At 39.2% G+C, this 19,015-nt stretch overlaps 1 protein-coding gene across 3 annotated transcripts; it reads right to left on the bottom strand.

The window, feature by feature from the left end:
* Positions 1 to 766: 766 nt before the first annotated feature.
* On the bottom strand, positions 767 to 18,911 carry rfx4 (regulatory factor X, 4). 3 transcript variants are annotated; one of them, XM_034084366.1, is made up of 18 exons: positions 18,641 to 18,911; positions 15,980 to 16,066; positions 15,710 to 15,770; positions 13,155 to 13,278; positions 11,834 to 11,895; positions 10,847 to 11,060; positions 10,302 to 10,379; positions 10,004 to 10,167; positions 9,080 to 9,180; positions 8,920 to 8,978; positions 8,664 to 8,808; positions 8,257 to 8,351; positions 7,595 to 7,712; positions 6,090 to 6,209; positions 5,378 to 5,539; positions 5,120 to 5,279; positions 4,896 to 5,034; positions 767 to 2,053 (listed from the first exon to the last, which is right to left on the bottom strand). In XM_034084366.1, the coding sequence occupies exons 1-18, from the start codon at positions 18,681 to 18,683 to the stop codon at positions 1,781 to 1,783; spliced, it is 2,205 nt and encodes a 734-aa protein (XP_033940257.1). In that variant the 5' UTR covers positions 18,684 to 18,911; the 3' UTR covers positions 767 to 1,780. The 3 variants fall into 3 exon arrangements, with proteins under 3 accessions (XP_033940257.1, XP_033940259.1, XP_033940258.1); XM_034084368.1 differs by having other exon boundaries at positions 5,120 to 5,240; XM_034084367.1 differs by having other exon boundaries at positions 5,378 to 5,536.
* Between the last annotated feature and the right edge of the window lie 104 nt (positions 18,912 to 19,015).

Here is a 19,015-nt window from a genome sequence, read left to right as displayed (position 1 = left end):
CAGCTGACAGGGACGTCCTCTTGCAAACACACCGAGAACATTAAATCTCCCTCTGAAATCTTCAACACGTGGATATTGAAACTGAGCTTAGCTGATTATACCACAATGATGGGGTGCCATTTTTTATGCATTAACAGGTTTATCTGCTCGGTTGTGAATCCCAAAGGATTTTGGAGAGCCATAACACAGAGGATCTATGTACCAATAAATACAAATTTCGGCAGGGGTCAGAGGTCAAAGGTTACGGGACTGAGGTGCAATGACCCCAGCACAGCAGGAAATTCTCCCTATAGAAATGTAATTCTTTCTGCAGTGTGGCCCTTGTTCTACGGGCCCAGCCCCCCACCGTGTTGTCACTGCATGAGGAGAGAAGCAACAATCAGCTCAGACGACTTCAGAACATGTTTTTCTTTCTCCAACAACAAAGTGTGAACTGGAAATTTGATGGAAGCTGAAAGTGGAGAGACGCATTGTGAAATAGACCTTTCCATCATTAGAAGTAAAGATGTCATATTTAGTAAATTAAAGTAACATTTTAAATAACAAATCAATAAAATTCATTTAAAGCTGTTTTATAGTCAAACATTAAAATACAATTATATAATAAATCAAAGAACAAAGACTTAACTCTAGTGCTGACGTTCATTTTGGTTATTAACCCGATACAATATTGTGTTTCATTTAATTTTGTTAACATTTGGACATTTTCGTGCATGATTATAAAAGAACAAAGAAAACGTTTGGACAAAGACACATTTGACAAAGATTTTAAATCGTCACCACAGACGGTTTCCAGTGCTTTTATTTACAGAAAAGTGACTAGACTTTATGTTACTGTACACTTTGATAATTTCCATTTTTATAAATACCCATAGGGTAATAGGTCCTCAGTAGCTTTGAGTGCATCATAAAACACACAAACCTAGGTTAGTGCATCTTTCACTAACCATACAAAACAGAGAACAAAGTACCAATTGTAACATAGAAAATAAAGGATACACCATGTTACAAAGTTACAGAAAATACATACTATATATATATATATATATATTTATATTGTCACGGAAAAACAGCAAAAAAGCTTGCGACAGAATACACTCACACAGTTGTTTTTGAGTCACAGCATTCAATCATTAAAAAAAAACTATCCAAGATGGAGACACCTTAACACTCTGATCAAGGAGTTTATATCGGTCCTATGATTTGTTATGCTTGGATTTGTGCCGCTGTATAAACTGGTAACGTTAAGGCAGTGCAGATCATCCATCCTGCAGCAAACCAACTTGCTGCAGCGAGCCCACGACAGGATGCTGCACATAGCTGAGCAACGGGAGGAGGCAGCGGTTTACTGAGGATACACAGCTTACGGCACACTGATCCGTCAGTCATTGACAAACTGACTGAGTGTTGATGGGATATTTTGTTGATGACGAGGGAAACAGAGGTGTACATTCCTTAAAACAAAAGGCACAGCTTGGCAGCAGCATTGCACATGTGAAATGATTTTGCTGCAGGTTCAACATACATGATTATTTTCCTCCAGCAGTGAGCAAAAGTGTTGAAGAAATGTCATTAAACCTCGGCACAAGTTACACCACAATCATCAGTCATTTCAAATTGTCAGTTCGTCCATACCATGATTCCTTATACCTTGCATCGGTACTTTCCATTCTCTAGTCCTCCTATTGTGATGTACTTGATCGGAAGTGTTCAGAGTCTTTGCATCCACCAGTTTGGAAGGCCTGGAGTTGCTCACGGCTGTCCACAGCAGTGATTGAGTTTATTTCGCCCAGCCTGTGGTGGCCTCCCCGTTTATGTAGGCAAAGCCGGGAAAATGCTGCGAGTGTTCGTACTCTGAGTTCCTGCGTGGGCCCAGGGGAGAGTACATGTCACCAGAGGCAGCATAGCGCGATGAATGCATAGGTGGGCTGGTGTAACAGCTGTTAGCTGGCGACACATCTGGCCACCGGGGGGCGACAGGTGCCGGGTGCAACCGAGGAGTGCTGCCCATCAAGCAAGGCTCCATCCGAGCCATCTGGCCGTTGAGCTGGTACTGTGGAGGAGAAGAGGAAATAAGTTATGCTGGTGCAGTGGCATTAAGGGTTGTGAGAAGCCTAGCATATGCAGTGACGAAGAAAAGCAATAAATGCTGTGCTTGGAAAGTAACTCAAAAGATTAATCGTGTATCCGATTTCAGAATATTGTATAAGACTCATTATCAGTGATTTGAATAATCAATTAATCAAGTAATTGATTATTAAGACGTTCAGATTTGGCAGCCAATTTCATTATACAAACAAATCTGGACCTGAACAGCAACAACTCTGAGCAACAACTGATCAGGAAAGGTCACATTTTTGTTCTGGTTTTCTCTCAGGGATGTTACATCGTACAGACGATATAAGATGCAACGTGTCAGTATGTTAGTAGTTAATATTAGTTAGTGAGCTAACTAATAAAGCAAACTTTGTACCCTTTGAATTAAGCTCGACTAGCTGTGTCCACGAGTCTCCAAGGCAAGGCATGGCAAGTTTATTTATAGAGCACGTATCAACACAAGGCAATTCAACAAGCCAGTCTTTATGCTAAACTAATATAATCAGCTGGTGGATGTAGCCCTATAAACAGATATGAGATTGGTATCAATCTTCAATCAATCAAAAGTTGGCAAAAAAGTGCCTTTCCCAAAATATCAACTATTCCTTTAATGAATTTCAAAATGCTGCCAAGAATAAACAAGTGTAGAAATACGGGATCCTTTACTTTATTAATTGGGATAAAAGTAGTCAAACTTCAACATGCAGTTCTGACTTGCTGAAACCAAAATATTCCCAGAGCACGTACAGAGGACATGACCGCAGTGTCCTCAAAGGTAGCTTTAGTCCAGCCAATATCTTATAGGACGCTTTGTTCGCTCTGTAGCGTTGGGTGTGAACTGACCCTGCTGATGGTAATTTCCTGTCAGGGGAAATTGCTTCACAAGTTGTACCAGTGTCGAAATAGAAAATTAAGCCACTTGAGAAAATTAGACTCTAGCTCCGCTGAAAGAGTGGTTTTCCGGTGTTATTTTTGTTGCCTTTGGTGACTGATGCCAAACAGCTCCGACTAAATCTGCCAGATGACAACAATATTTTGAACAGATGGGGATCCGACAAGGTTTTGTTTCCATCTCAGCTCCATCCCCAACCTCTCACACAGACAAAGCACAGGCATTGTGCCCGATTTAAGCTCAGACAGGCTTAAAAAAAAAAAGTGGAAGTAGCACCCTTTTCCTTTTCTCACTAAATATAAACACGACAGTTGATTCCATTATGAGGGATCATGGCATGGAAAAAGACAGTCAGTGCAGGTCAGAGAGCAGAACAGACGGCTCAGCTGCCTCTTGTTCACAAGCAGAAAAGAGACCATTGAATAACAATATTTTAATAAACGCCCCCTTGCTCTGCTCTGTGGCTACTGGCTCAAACAGATGAAGAGACTATTGAGAAGTGGAAAGAGGAGTAACAGAGCAGGGCCCCTCTTGGCCCGGCCAAGCCACATTTCTCTGTCTGCTTCCGCTGTGTAGAGAGGCTGATTCTGGACTGTTAGACACACTGCGACCGCTGAGGCCCAGCTGATGTCAGCTGGAGGGCCCTCCACGGGAAATTACCATCAAAAGAGTAAACTCACTCCAGGCGCTACACGAGCTGTAAAATCAGCGTCTTAATCTCATCTCACCTCCTCCTGTTTAAATCTTCAGTCTTCATCTGACTTCAAAGCATAGCCTCCACACAAATTCTCTAATATTGACATATTTATGTAAATGTTGTATACTAACAAATGGGCACATTTTTGCACATATGCTATCTTCTTCTTCCAATTTGATCTTATCATAATTAACAAACATAGCACAATTGCAAACTGCTCTGCAGTGTAGACTCATTCAGTTTAACTATTAGTAACAATTAGTTGACACACGCTCGTATTCACAGATATTTTTGCAAACATCAGAAACATTTGTTTTATGTTATCTCTTCTAAGGATAGAGGATGTTGTTTTTCTCATACTGATATTCTGAACAATCTGTGTTGTTGTATTTGCTGTAAAGTGTCTTTACTGTAAGCTATTTTTATTTTATGTACAGCACTTTGGCTCGACCAAAAATCGTTTATAAATGTGCTATATAAATAAAACTTGATTTGATTGAGTAATGTCACACTCATTTTCATCTCTCTCTATGGACATCATCCTTATCTGCAATTTAAACAAGGTGCTAATCTCGCCAGTGAGAAATCACCAGTTAAAATGTAGGTAACACCTATTTAATTTAAGTAATCCCATTAAATGCAACTTTATACTTCTACTCCATGACATTTCAGAGATAAAGATTGAACGTTTTCTCAACCACAGTTAACTACGGTTACTATGTTGCAGTTTCATATTTTAAACACAATCTTAAGTATGCTGCTGAACTGTTGGTCAGTTACTTGTGAAGTTAGGCTTTGCACAAACCACATTTGTATCCGGTTATAAACTGTAATTTAATTTGTATTTTATATTATCCATTTGAATCATTATTCCTGCACTGTACTATGTAATTAGTTCTTAATTATGTTACATTTGTGATATTTCTAGCACCACAGACACTAATATTGACAGCATTCTGACTGTCTTGATTTTGTCCTATTGTTTTGTTTTTACTCTTTAGGCCCTATTTGTATCAGTGTGTTGTACAAACTACTGAATGCCAACCTTTTCGTTAGGATATATAATCTATCAATTGTTTTACCTTTGAATGTTTGAGTCAATTTTGCTGATAATATTTCAGTACTATTAATCATGTATAATATTGGAATAAGGACTCTTGTTTTAATGTATGCTTTATGTTCATTGTAATGAAGGTACCTGGTACTGACCTGTGCAGAAGAGCGGTGGTAGGCGGAGTAGTGGAGGGGGGGTGGGATCGCTGGATCATGGGCCAGACTGGGATACTGGCTCTGGATGGAGTGAGGGTGCTGGTTGGCGTAGCTTCCATAGTTGTAGCTACCAGTATACCTGAAATGAGGTAAGAAAGTTAAAACCCATTAAAGAAATTCTCCAACATATACAAATAATTTAATGCTTAAATCATAATAATTACCCATGCTCCTCTCTGTACACTGGCAGGCGGTGGGTGGAGGATGGGGGGGGGACTGGAGCGCTGTTCCTCATGCAGGACAGCTGCTGTCCGGCCTCAGGAGTGGAGCCGCCGGCTGTTGTCACTGTGTATGTAAGGGACCAGGTATATGACTGAACAGCGCCTGGTAGACACATATACGGACACAAAGAAAATGTGTTGGCTCCAAGAAGCTATGTGCGGTGAGAGCATGTCTGTGTGTGACTGAGAGGAGGGTCTCACCTGTGGTGGTGGGGACCCCGCTGAACTCCGGGGACACGGCTGCAGTGGGGGAGCTGTCCGAGGAAACGCCCACTGAGTGCACCGAGCGAGCGGGAGAGAAGGATCCTGGAGAGGGGGAGGTGGGGGTGGGTTCTTTCACCGGGAATTCCTCCTCTCTCTCTGCTGAAGGTGTCAAGAGAGGACAGACTATTAGACAGTCTTATCAAATAAAAAAATATGAAGTTACTCTTTCATCACTCAAAATGCCCTAAAATCCCACCACTTGTGCTTTCTCAGCTACTCCTTTATTTCCTGGGCAACAACATTTATATTCTTAAATTGTCTTTATTTTATCCTCATCTTTTTTCTCTCTAAATATTTAAGAGTTGACAGCTGTTTTTAGTACAGTTTGTTTGAGCCAAATACAAGTCTGATGTACAATAATTATTACTTTGAAAGGTTAAACTCTTTGTGAGTGGTAGCTGAATGTGTACAAGTAAAACCCACATATGGGGGCAAAGCATATGAACTGTGTGTACAAAATAAAGTGACAAACTGAATAAAGTCCCCACAACAAGTAGAAGTAAATCTACACAATTCTAAGTGAAAAAAGCATGCCAACGATTTCAACAAATAACAGCGCATCATACTAGGACCTTTTCAGTGATACAATCCTCTTATTCTACTACCCTGCAAGGCATTTTTGCAGTTATACTGTCATTAATTATCTCACCTGTGCTGCCCTCTGCCTTCATGGCCCTCATGAGCTCGATGGCTCTCTCCTGGCAGTGCAGGGATTCCAGCAGGTAGAGCACATAATCATCAAACATGAGATGGATCAGGTGGAAGGACCCTGCGTACAGAAGACAGGACCAGTTATATACAGAAGGAAGACGACTCACACTTGTTTTAGAAGTTATTGTTTGTAAAAAACACACAGTGTGACAAAGGATGTTCCCTTATCTATTACATGTTGGTCTATTGAATGGCAGAAATAAGTAAAAAAAAGTCTGTCCTAGACTCTGAAAGTCCAAGGTGATGTCTTAAAAAGGAGGACATCAAATAAAACCAAAAATCTTCGTAACTACATTTGCCATTAATCGACTAATCCTTGCATCTTTATTATGGTCATAAATGATGACGGCTGTTACAACTAAAGCGATTCTAAAAGCATCTGACCAATGACACCACATCCTGCAGAGTGACATGAGGGCGGCTGTTATTAAAAAGAAGCGCGTACGCTTGTTTCCGTGTACCGAGTCAGTGCCAGAAATATGTCAGCTGACCCCGGGGTCACACGGAAGAGGAGACTGTGGCATGTGAGGGAAGTGTCACAATTGTGTCATTGTGTGGGTCCCTGCCGCTGCCGTGCGCATAATAAAAACTTGTGGCTATTCAAGGGAGAGGGGTGTAACACTGACCGGTCATAAAATGGAAAAGACAGGCAACCACATCGCGAGAGGGGAGTGGCGCCTTTTGTTAATTAGCTGTTTGTGCACAGAGACCTGCTTTATCAAAACACTGCAACCAGCTGTGTCTTTGATATTCACAGACAGGGCCACGCAGAGGAAAGACACGCCATTTTATTTTTATTTTACTACTCTTCTCTTAATACAATCCAACAAGCTATTAGAGCAGCCATTTTATTTTTTTCTCCTCTTTCCTTATTTGAGAACTGAGAACAATACAATTTAAAAAAGAATTAAGAAATGTTTATTTGTTGCTACTGAACCCTGGAAATAGTAAATGTGCCCACGTTTATAGTTCAACACTGCTTTTTACAACGTTTCGGTGTTGCAGTTTACCAAAAAGATCTTTAGCTGGGATGTATAAAAGGTATAAAATCCCTGGATAAGCGATATTCAATTTTTAATATAATATAATTTAGTATTGATGCTCAGCAAAAAAATAATCATATACAGTTATGTAATAGGAAGGTTGGTCCATTAATGTTACGCATAATCTAAATTACAAAAGTGTTGCCTCGTGAAAAAAAAATACAAAATTCTGCCATAAGAAAAGCAGGATTCAACTATATCATTTTGATTTAAGGGATACAACAAGCCTTAATAGTGGACGGTTTTATTCATAGAGCCTGTTATAGATGAAGAAACTCTTTATTTGCAATTTAAGAAGTTATGTTGTTGCTTACCACTGAGATCTTTGGTATGTTATAAGTGTGTGTATTGTTTGCAACCTGATGCATTAAAGGCTAAAAACATAGCATTAGCTGCTCACCAAAGCTGGGCGCGCTGTGGAGGGTCATATCCCGGATGACTCTGGTACCAAAGCACGACCACATGAGCAGGAACTGTTGGGCCACCTTCTTCAGGCACCCGGGCCTCTTCGCTGCCACCTAGAGAGAGAGGACATTTCCATGAGAAAGGAGGGGGAAGGGTTGGGAAGCCGGGGTAGAATTAACCCCTGGGTCCGCATTGGGGCTTAACCCTCAGGAACGAAAAACATGTCAACAAGTCAACTATTTAATTTGCCCCCGGGGACACGCCTTCCTATTGAACTATTGTCTGGGCAGTCCAAGACGTTGCCAGGGCGACCAGATTTTACAAGCCCATATCTGGCACATAATGGACGCAAATGGGAAGCTTGAAGACATCATTAACTGGGAGGATTGCAGCGTAAGTGCCTCTGTGTAAGAAAGACACGCAGAGACGAGTGTCTTTCAGCCACAGGTGTCTTTTTAAGGGCAGAATAATCTGACTTCTGCTGCGCAAACACTTGAATCATTTAGCTAAAATCACTTCTTAGTATCAAACATTGAAAATATATTAACTTTATTCGTGAAACTTTTACAAAATGTATATAAGGTAATGCTGAGTCAGACGAGGTTTTAACCCCAATTTTTATCAAAATGAGTGAAAAAAAAGTATTTGCTGTCTGACCTTGACGACACAGCGGTCCACCATGGAGTCCAGCCACTCGATGTACGCCTCGATGGGAGACTGCTCCTCCAACAGACGGTCAAACTCCTGATACACTGAGACAGCAGAGAGATCCTCAGGTTAAATGGTGTTTTACGTCACTCTAAAACTAAAAAACTCCCAACTTCCATGATCTTTGACCTCTGACCCCATCAGGACAGATTCAGAGGAGTGATGCCGGAGTGAATTGGAGATGCTCCGCAGGGTGTTTCAGGGGAGAGCAAACTTGTCTAACCTTTTGCTCTCCATCATTAATGCTTTGACTCCGCCGGTCGTGGGAAGGATTGTCTCTCCGTGTGTCACACTGCGTGGAAGTAGAGTGTAATTCTGGCTGGGTGTGTTAGAGTCAGTTTAAAGTGTGGACTTACAGTGGATAATAAGCTGCCTGTGATCATCTTGTGAGTCCTCCATGGTGTAAAGTGTCTGCTTAGTGATGCTGTTCAAGTCCACATTCCTCCAGTCCTCCAGCATTTGAAAGGTAATGTCGGCACTGTTTATCACAGTCCGAGATGCCTGGGGACAGATAAATCGACAATATTACCAACACGAGCATACCCATATCCCTTATCAGCTCTGTTTGTTCATATGGATTTTATTAAAAAACATTCAGAACAAGATATGTACCTGACAGAGATGGTTTAATGATGTTTGCCGCTTTAGAATCTGGGAAAATCTCCTTGATACTGAAAACAAGAAAAACATGGTTAGTATTGTTATCAACATTTCTGTTTTAAAATAACATTCTTAAGAAGTACATTATGTTGAGATGTGATGTTAGAGTTACATTCAAATTTGATATTCCTCAGGTTTTCAGGAAGTTCGTGAAGTGCTATTTTGAGCCACTCATCAAGTTGTTTGGCAAATTTTCGAATAACCTGAGTCAAACTGTGTGGATGAGAGAAAACAGAAACATTATTCAAACCATAAAGAATATTAATAATGGCCATTTATCCCCTGTATCAAGTCTGTCAATATTTATATACATATATATATATATTTATATAAATATATATAATATTTGATAAAATATCAAAAAATACTAAAAATAAAAAAGATGAGGACTTTTCCACAAAACAATGATATTTAGTTTAATTTCACATGTGATAGAGAAAAACAACAGATGCTCGATTTAGGAGTCCAGGTCATTTATGTTGATTATGCCTGAATTTCTTTTTGACAATTAATACGTTTTGTCAAACTGAGGTTTTAACTCATCATTTCAGCAGTAACAATTACATTTTCAATAAGCTACGTATTCAAAAATACTCAAAGAATCAGACCACAGCAAACCCTTTAACTTTTTTTAAGTGAACCCGACTGGTATTCATGCAGACCATGAGAAAGACATGCTATGTAACTGCAATGAACACTGTGTTTTACACAATGGTACACATCATATATTATGCTGCTTATTTAACAGTATTACATAGTAAAAGGTATAGTACAGCAAGAAGTGAGCCTTGGAAGTAAATTGTATTATTGTTATGAAGGAAAAACTGCTAGGCAGCCTAATGTTTGGTAAACAGCTTAAATTACCAAACTGAATCTTAACCATGGCATTACGTTAACGCAGCAGCTTGAGTTCAGACTGCAAAACAAATGTCTATAAATGCTATGAAGTCAGAGCAGTAAAAGACATCCATACATCCTATCCAGTTTTAGTAACAGAAAATGTAACACATTTGAAGGTTTCTCAACAGGTGCTCACCTATCAGGCAGTGCTTGCAGGACGGTGGGCATCAGCACCCCAGAGATGGCCTTGTAGAGGATGGAGTCACAAACACCGACTATGTTCACCACAGTGTTGGAGCCGAGGACAGGGAGCATGTGGGGGGGCATGCCCTGCCAGAAGTGCAGCAAGAAGCTTTGGACCTGAAAGTAACACGCACAACATGATATTCAATACTACAGGATATAAAGTCTTCTTTTAACATTAACATTTATTGGAATTTATAAAATAGAATCAAACCGTTTGTTGAAATGGTTTAAAAAGGGGAGTAACTTGCCTCATCGAAGTTGGCTCTAATAACAGTGTCCAGTATCCTCTGACAGTGCGTTCTGTACATCATGATGAAGGTTGACACCTGTGGGTAACAACGCAGGTTTAATCTAATTGCATCACACACTTAACAGCTTTTATCTGTTTGGGGAAAGTAAAAAGAGCAGTAGAAAAACAAGAAAATAAATCTTGTACAAAGCATGAGAACCAATAAATACATGTTACAGGTCTAGGCTGGAGCTGAGTAATATAAAACAAGCTTTAGAGATCAGCAAAACACAAACCATTTAAAATCATGGCCCCTCTTTAAAAGCCGGACAGCTAGTGCCTATCCTTTGTTCATTGCTAGATCTTATTATCTCCCCCAAAGATTAAGAGTTAGTGAGGAGCCAGCATATAAATCCTCAAGGTCCTTCTCTAAATGCAAACCCTGTGAAGGTCCCGGCAGATAAAAGGCTGGAGCCAGAGGGGGCGCAGAGATGGTGAGATGGCAGGGAGAGTTGGGGAGAAGGGGGGTTGCTGTAAGGATGGACTTTTAAAACTCCTGTTTACCCTCTCTTCTGACAGGTTGGCGGGCAAATTTAGGTCTTTGACATTTGGAAACTCTGGCAGGAGTGTCCCCAGTTTGGAGCGCGGTGAATACGCCACTGTCTGCTTTGTGACCTCTTTCTTCCCCGTCTCGTTCACCCACGCAGCTCCCTTTTTGGAGTACATCACATCGTAATACTGAGAGGACTCCTTCACCGCTATGCCGTAGTAGTGGTATCTGAGGAGAGCAGAGGGGGAACGCTTGAATAACATCTTCTAAGTACAAACACTTCAAACTGCAGCTTTAGAAAACTGGGCTAAAAAAAGCAATGAAAAGGAAAAAAACACCTTTTAGAAATAAATGTATTTCATTTAATTGTTTTTATTCGAACCGGGACAGTGCAAATCATGAACACTTTAAAACAAAACAATGCTTACAAGCGTAAATGAGCCGGATTTTAGCTTTAAGCTAATTTCCATCCGCAGTGCCCTCACATACAACATACAAGAACATGACATTTATATACATAGCAAAAATAAATACATGACATGCAGAAAGAGCATGAGCAGCATACAGGCATTTACCACATTTATATCCAACTAATACATTTGTTAGAATGCTTTATACATTTGTTGAAAAGGTTAGTTTCATAGGATTTGATCTTGCTCTCTGATTTCTCTCTATATATTTCAAAAGAACAAAATGATCTTATTAAAAACAACTTCAGATCTTAACCAACATTACATGTGGTGAATGCTTTGACTCTGGTTAAGAAAGTGTAGATATTCTGTACAAATATATTACAACATTATTTGTTCGTGTTGTTATCCTGTGTCATACTTCAATCTAAGGCTTGACAACTTGTTTGTGTTAAACTGTTAATATTTATTTCATATGTTCTGTTGCTGCATTTCCATGTTTGATTGAAATTGTTCTCAGTTTTTGGGGAGAGGGTCTGATAATAAGTGAGAAATATGTTCTCAGTTTGTTAAATAAAAAGACCAACTTACTTAGACTGCCCTCTTGTCCCCAGTCTTCGGGTAGTTAATGCTGGAAACTGTTGCCTTATGATCTGTTCGGTGTAGGAGAGAAAACGTTAGTCAGTGTGCTTTAACTAAAGAGTGAGAGGTTACATCAAATTCATTCCAAGTAATTCATGAAAGTAAAGAAAAATAATTATACTATTATAATATAAATATGGATACAAGTGATAAAAGGAGCCATACTATAAGATCTTTATAAAATGTAAATTTCTGAGTGTATTTTTGCCTGATAAAGTTTGCACAACATCAAAGTCTCAGCACTGTATCCACAGGGAGGTCTGAGAGGAGAACACAAGCTTTGAGAGCCATCCATTTATGACATCCAGGGGTATTACTTTTTCCCTATATCAACAGTCTCCCCTCATCTGTCCACCCACCCGTCCTCTCTCCTTCTCACTCTCTTTCTCTTCTCCACTCCCTCCTTCTTCCTTTCCTCTCTTTTTGTCCAAAGAGATTGGCTCCTTGGTCCAACTCATGGTGCAGAAACTTTAGCAAACAGTGTAGCTCTCCATTGTGTGGGATGAAAAAAGAGGCCAAGCTGTGAAGTTTCTGTCAGGCCCCGCTTGATAAATGAGCAGACAGGGAGGCAGTCCGGGCCCTCTCTCGTTTTTTTGTCCTGAATCAATGAAGCCTTCCTAAAGGACACCCCACACTGCTCCAGCCACTGATCTAACATTCCGCAACATCTCACCCTTCCAAATTTCCTTTAATTACACATTAATCCAGGCCCCTTCTCTTTTTCAATATCTTCCGACAGGAGCTGCGGAGGGGTGGGGGTGGGCCGGGTTGGGGGTTGGGGCCTGAGTCCAGGGTACCGGGATGGCTGGGGGTAGCAAGGCTGAGGAACTTCTTGGGGTTGTGGGAACAGACCAAAGCACATCTCCTTTGGCTCGAGATTATGTGTTCAGTGAGCGAGCGCAGAGCTTTGCTCGCGTCACACTGAGCTGCAGTGGATATTACTTCAACAGCAGCCAGAGAGCTGCACAGAACCAAGCCAGGCATGCAATGGTCACACTGATGCTCACGGCTGATTTAGCGCATGAGATTATTGCTTTTGTAAAACATCCAATAAAGATTTATTTTTAATTCTGAGTCATTTTGCTCTGATTACTTTTAATTCACAGTGTGTAACACATAAATATATATGTACACTAAAACACAAGAAAAACTAGAGATGTAGTTTCATGTGTTATCCAGACATTTTAAAAATGATCACGAGTTAAACTGGATGGACAAAGGGAAGGATTGCCAGACATTCATCTTTAGTTCATCTCTGTTTAAATCGTACCTTTCCGAAGCTGGCTGCGTTCACAGGCTGCGTGTCTTGCTTCTCACTGAAGTCTAGGTAGTGCATGTAGAGGGCACTTCTGGGGATACACACACCTTCAGCTATCTCATAGTTCTCTTCTAGCCTGTGGATCATAATTAGGATGTTCAGTACACAACAAACAAGCAGTACTTCACTGTGTAAATGTTTAAAAAGCCAGATTAAATTAACGTCAGCTAAATAAATGGATGCAGTGATTGGTTTTAGTTTATTTCATGACTGTTTCTACTTGCTAAGAGTAATTTATATGACGGAAAGAAACACCTGATTTACAGTTCCAAAGTTTTAAAATGCACAAAAATGTTTTATTTTTGTTGTTTTAAATGTTTTTATTAATTGTGCTCCATCTACAATGTTTGGATTTTTGTTCAAATTGTAATTTTTATTTTGTACTGTAAAGCACTTGATAATGCATCAGATAGTCAGATCTGTGACTGTGGAAGTTGTATTTGGAGTATTTCCCTAACAAAGTAAAAACTCAATGCAGTTTTAAAGCCTCAATAAAACATCTGAATGTGTGCTGTGTTTCCTGCTACAAACAATTGCTGACAGGGTTGTCAACTAGCCATAAATAAGGATCATTGCAAACATATTTAATCACATTGTCTGTGTAACTCCTTGCAAGGAACAACAAAATGAGAATAAATCAAATAGGGATTGACCCAAATATGAGCCTTGAGGAACACCAGTATCATTGCTGTGATTTCTGATGTGTATTTCCCTCCTTTAAACATGTCACTTGTTCTGTGGCAGATTTGGTAAAAGATTAGATGGATTTTTTTTATCATTTATGGTTTTTAAATCTTTTCTACAGTTTGCATTAGTAAAGACAGCCCCTAACACATCATCTGCATTTTTACTCAATTCAAACGGCAGATAACGCAGTGAGAAGAAAATCTCTGCTGCAAAAAAAACTGCAAATAGGTCTGTAGTGATTTTAAATATAACATGGCTGACATATTTTACAATGAGCGTATATGTTGTTTTTTAAATGTTAGGAACAACTCCTTCACTTATTAATCAAATATGTTCATAGTACGAGGGGCCCTGTTAGTTTTAATAAATGTAACGTCCATTTTGTAAAAATGCTAGAATACACAGAGTCTGGATCTTCAGAGCATTAACAAACTACATACAGTTGCTATATTCAATGCAGTCAATATTAAACCCTGCCACCATCTCACCTGCATCATTACTTACATTTAAAATAAATATAAAACATGTCTAAACTTTACTGTTAGTATCTCAAGTTGTTTTCAGATCATTGAATAGTACAATGCTGATTTCAATGTTTTCTCTGCCGTCTGAGCTTGTGTAACTTCATTGCTCAGTTCTCAATAAATCTAATATTTATACTTGCTGGACATAAAAGCTGTCAGAAGCCGTTCCTGTCGTTATCAGAGTTATGACTTCTACTTCTACTACGTCTTCTGAAACTTTTTTTTATGTTTTCAGTTTTTCTTTGTATTTCATAAGACTGGTTTATTCATGAAGGGCTAGTCTCTATTGATCTTGTTAAATACATAAACCTAATTTGAGTGACTTTCTCAAACTCAAAAATAAATAGTGGTCAAGCCGTCCTATGAACAAATATATTATTTCTGGTTTAACAATGAAAACGCAATCATCAGTTAACAAGTATGGTTGCAAATGTAGAGGTAGGCGCTTCCGTACCATGTCTTCCCGGACAAACAGACTCAAATTCAGTTTCTTTCCCAGGGCCATATGTGCACTAAACGCTGCTAATATTTAAGTTATATAAACCTTCCGTGCAATAAGAGGGGAATCGTGCAATTTAATTTATCTATTATTTATTTATGTACATATTCCCTTTTTTTTAAGTCCCATTTATTGTTTTTATAGTGTCTTGTTGTTTTTATATTGTCTTGTTGTTTTTATATTGTCTTGTTGTTGCGTGTTGGCACCTTGAGTCTGTTGTAATTTCGTTATGACAAATAAAGTTATATCTATCTATTGTGAGGCTTTTCTTTTTAAAATGTAATTTTTTCTGTAGTTAATTTCACTCAAAAGAAAAAAAGTCTCTATATGCGGAGTAAAACTATCATAAAGGCCAATTATAGCACCATTTATGTCTATAATGCTTCTCTTTAAAAAGGTACATTGACCCAACTCATGTTCCTCACGCTGGGTTTCAGCCCCCTGCAGTGCAGCTTAAATCAGCATAAATATTCATTAGACCATGTGCTTTTTGAATACTATTAGTAAATGGTGTCACTGGTCATGGGGCAGTGCAACAGACAGAAAGATATGAACTACAGGCATGTGTGGGGTTTGTATTTCATACATGCAGAGGACAAAGATCTGATACATGTCAAAGCTGCTCTTGTTATTAAGACTGTTTGCATAAGATCTTTCTATGATAGAACACATCAAACTTCCCCATTTGGAAAGATAAGAATAAAATAATCTCCTATATTATCATGATAAGACTTTGTTATTGGGATTTTTTTTTATCCGACTGAAGGACATATACACAAATATTTTTAGTAACTTACCATTCAAGAGTAGCCGGTGTCGAATGTGGTTTTGAGGCTCTGTTGTTTTCTTTTTCTTCATCTGTAACACACGTCACATTTAGGATTTAGGGATGAAAACGTAGTTATTCATGTGAATTAGTCACACATATAGCACCATTGAAAGTGTGTGTAACGGACACAATAATAGAAACTGTGATCATTAAATGACACTTATTGTATTCATGGATAAACAGCAGCTATGAGATGTGAAGTCAGTGGTTTTAGTGTAACAGTGTTCGTCCTGCTTACGTTCATCATTGGACATGTTCCCCAGAGACGTGTGACTGGAGTATCGCTTGCTCTCACTCTCGTTGAGGCATCGTTCAATCCAACTCTCTAAAAAAGACATGAAGCACCACAGATCACAGAGCTGCACAAATTGTCGCCTCTTAGTAAACTCAACGATTTTATGTTTGTCAATCAATCAAAGTTTATTTATATACCCCAATATCACACATCTTACAATAGTCTCAGGGACTTTACAGTTCTTACAGAATATGAATTACGAATAAGACATCGGACAAGGAAAAACGTCCAAAGAAACCCCACAGTTAATGGGGGAAATGGGGAGAGCAACAGAGGAGGGGTACCTCTTCCAGGATGGGAGACCTGTTTATTTGAAACTAGTCAAAACAAATAAGATTTTTTAAATATGTGCCGACGGGCCTTTTAATTTTATTTGGCTCAAACAGTTTATAGCAGTTTTTCTATTTCTTTGTATAAAATGTTGTTGAAACTGACACTGTTAAAAAAACTCACTTCCTGAGGTGAACTCATTTTGTCCGCAGTATAATAGATCCAAAGCTGTATTTACATAAACAGTGCAAATCACTAGCTATACAGGACACTTTAACTGTTGGTAATGTGACAGGGCGAGCTGACAACAATCAATTGTATAGGCAGCGGTGCGGCCATTGCTCTATTTGAAATGTTTTCACCAGGACGGCAGGAATCCAGCATTGTTCCCAGGAGACTACGAGAGTACACACTCGCTTAAAAGAGCCTGCGCACATTACTGAGGCAGTGTGGTGGAATAGAGGCCATTGTCCCGTTTTAATTTCTACTTAGAAATAGCTCAACTGGTGTGCTTTCTGTGAGCAGGCTGCAGCAAATCACCAAAGCTTTCATGTAGAAACAGCCTGATACGTAGAGTCGAAATCCATAATTCTGGTTGTATTAGTTTTACGAACTTTATTTGACAAGTGTAATTAGGAAGGGCATTGGACATTAATACTATTATTCTTGTTTATATTAATGCAATTGTGCAATTGTGTTTTCATTGTTGTATTATAATAAGAAGCTAATTAGACACTATTACTTGGGTATTTGTCCTAAACAGAGAAATAGATTAAAAAGTATTATATTTTCCACTAAATCTGGTGAATACAATTGTATGTAACCTCAAATTAGCAGCCTAAACTACCTCGGAAGTTAACTCAGCACATACAGTACTCAACATGTTACTTTTAACAAAATAAAAACATTACATTTCTTTAAATCTTATTTTTTCTGCAGGTGAGCTGACAACCATAAATATAGCAGCTGTTGCTAGGACAGACTCCTTGCAGGACGACCTGTTGGTGCAGCCCATGAGGAGGTCGCAGATATTTAAAAGTTTTAAAGTTTACATGAGGGATGGGTTATCTACAGCTCGATGTTCAGCATGTGCTGCGAGACGAGGTCAAAATGTCTCATCACTGCACAGCAGAAAATAAAAAACGGCACGCTGAACAGGGAACAAGTGTTTTCTCTCCATGGTAGTGACATTTTATGATTAGAAATGTACTATTTATTGATTTTAATTAATGTTTGTTATTATCATCACATCCCACATTACTAACTGACTAACAGCATTTTCCTCGCCAAACACAATGCATGTTAAACAATTATAAAACAGCCTTTGCATTTGAAATGTAACTCTAGTGACTCACTAGTGGCCGACTGACATGCATCATCATTATTATCGGCAGTCTTTGCTCATGGCTAAAGAAAAAGCCTGTGAATCCACTGAAGTGGAGGTAATTCTCCACAGAGGCTCAGATCTTATGCTTCATTTGCCACAGGGACAGATAAGTATGGGATCTAAATAATTGGATTAAATTTGATCAACAAGTGAAACGGACGTTCTCTCATTTATTAACACATTCTGGGCTAAACTACTCTCCACTGCACCAGCACACTACAAATCTGATTTTTAAGAATGTAAACTATTTTAAATGTCTTTAACCAAAGTCAATAAATCCCCTTAACACATTTTAACACATTGAAACAACTTAACTGTTTTTATTTTTAATCTTTTATCAGCATGGGCCTTAATCATTATTGTTTCTGAAAACCAAATAATCTAGGTATGTCAACACGGTAAAATACAAATATATATCAATGATTATTTTTAACTAATAAAGTTCATTTTTGCTTTAGTGTTCCAATCTTAAGCAAAACTTAAAAATAAGCTTAAGAGCAAATACAGATAACTTTAAAGTCCACCTCTATGGGCATTTTTTATTTTATCCCTCCACTGTTAATTATGATGAACGAAGATCATTAAAGTTGGTTTAACTGTAAAAAACTAGAAGCCACTGGACCGAGCCACTACTGAAAGCTCGAATAACAATTCCCTGCTTTCTGTGACTTATATATTAAGCAACAAGTGAAACACTTATAACATAACAGCACTTCTGATAAATGTGTGTGACCAAAAACAGTCAATCATAAATAATTTAGGAAATTAAAATTCAAAGGAAACAAGTGAGAAAACCGTGAGAAAAATCATCGGCCGAGCCTCCAGACAGTTCCTGACTGCATTGGGAGTTTGAGACCTCCAGAAGAGCATCAGCAGAAGCTCACACAATATTTCTGCTGGTTCCCTCAACACATCCAGACAAAGCAGATCGGAATAAGACGACTGACCTGTGGAATCCATATCAGGCTCCTCCAGCAGCCCGCAATGCATCCTCTTCCCATCAACGACACTGGCTCCTCCAAGAAAATGGCTTAGTGCACGTTTCCCCCCTCCTTAGCGGCTCAACCCTTGTGTTTCCGTGACCACTGCCCGTCACAGGAGATGTTGAGGATCTGAGGTTCGCCCAGAGAGGGGTGGTGTTGGCGGAGAAGAAGGGGGAAGGTGGGAATAAGGGAGGAAAGGGGGGGTAGAGACTCCAGAAATCCAGCGGGGGGAAAGCCAGACCCGTCAAAATGTTTGCTGATGTTTCATGGGAAAGGGGCTGATTTTATAGGAGCCCTGATGGGGACATGTCATTGATAGGCTTGGAAGGCTGATGAATG

This window comes from Pseudochaenichthys georgianus, chromosome 6 (assembly GCF_902827115.2).
Source record: "Pseudochaenichthys georgianus chromosome 6, fPseGeo1.2, whole genome shotgun sequence".
Classification (NCBI taxonomy): Eukaryota; Metazoa; Chordata; class Actinopteri; order Perciformes; family Channichthyidae; genus Pseudochaenichthys; species Pseudochaenichthys georgianus.
The sequence above is the reverse complement of the archived record's forward strand: the minus strand, read 5'-3'. Positions and strand labels throughout refer to the sequence as shown.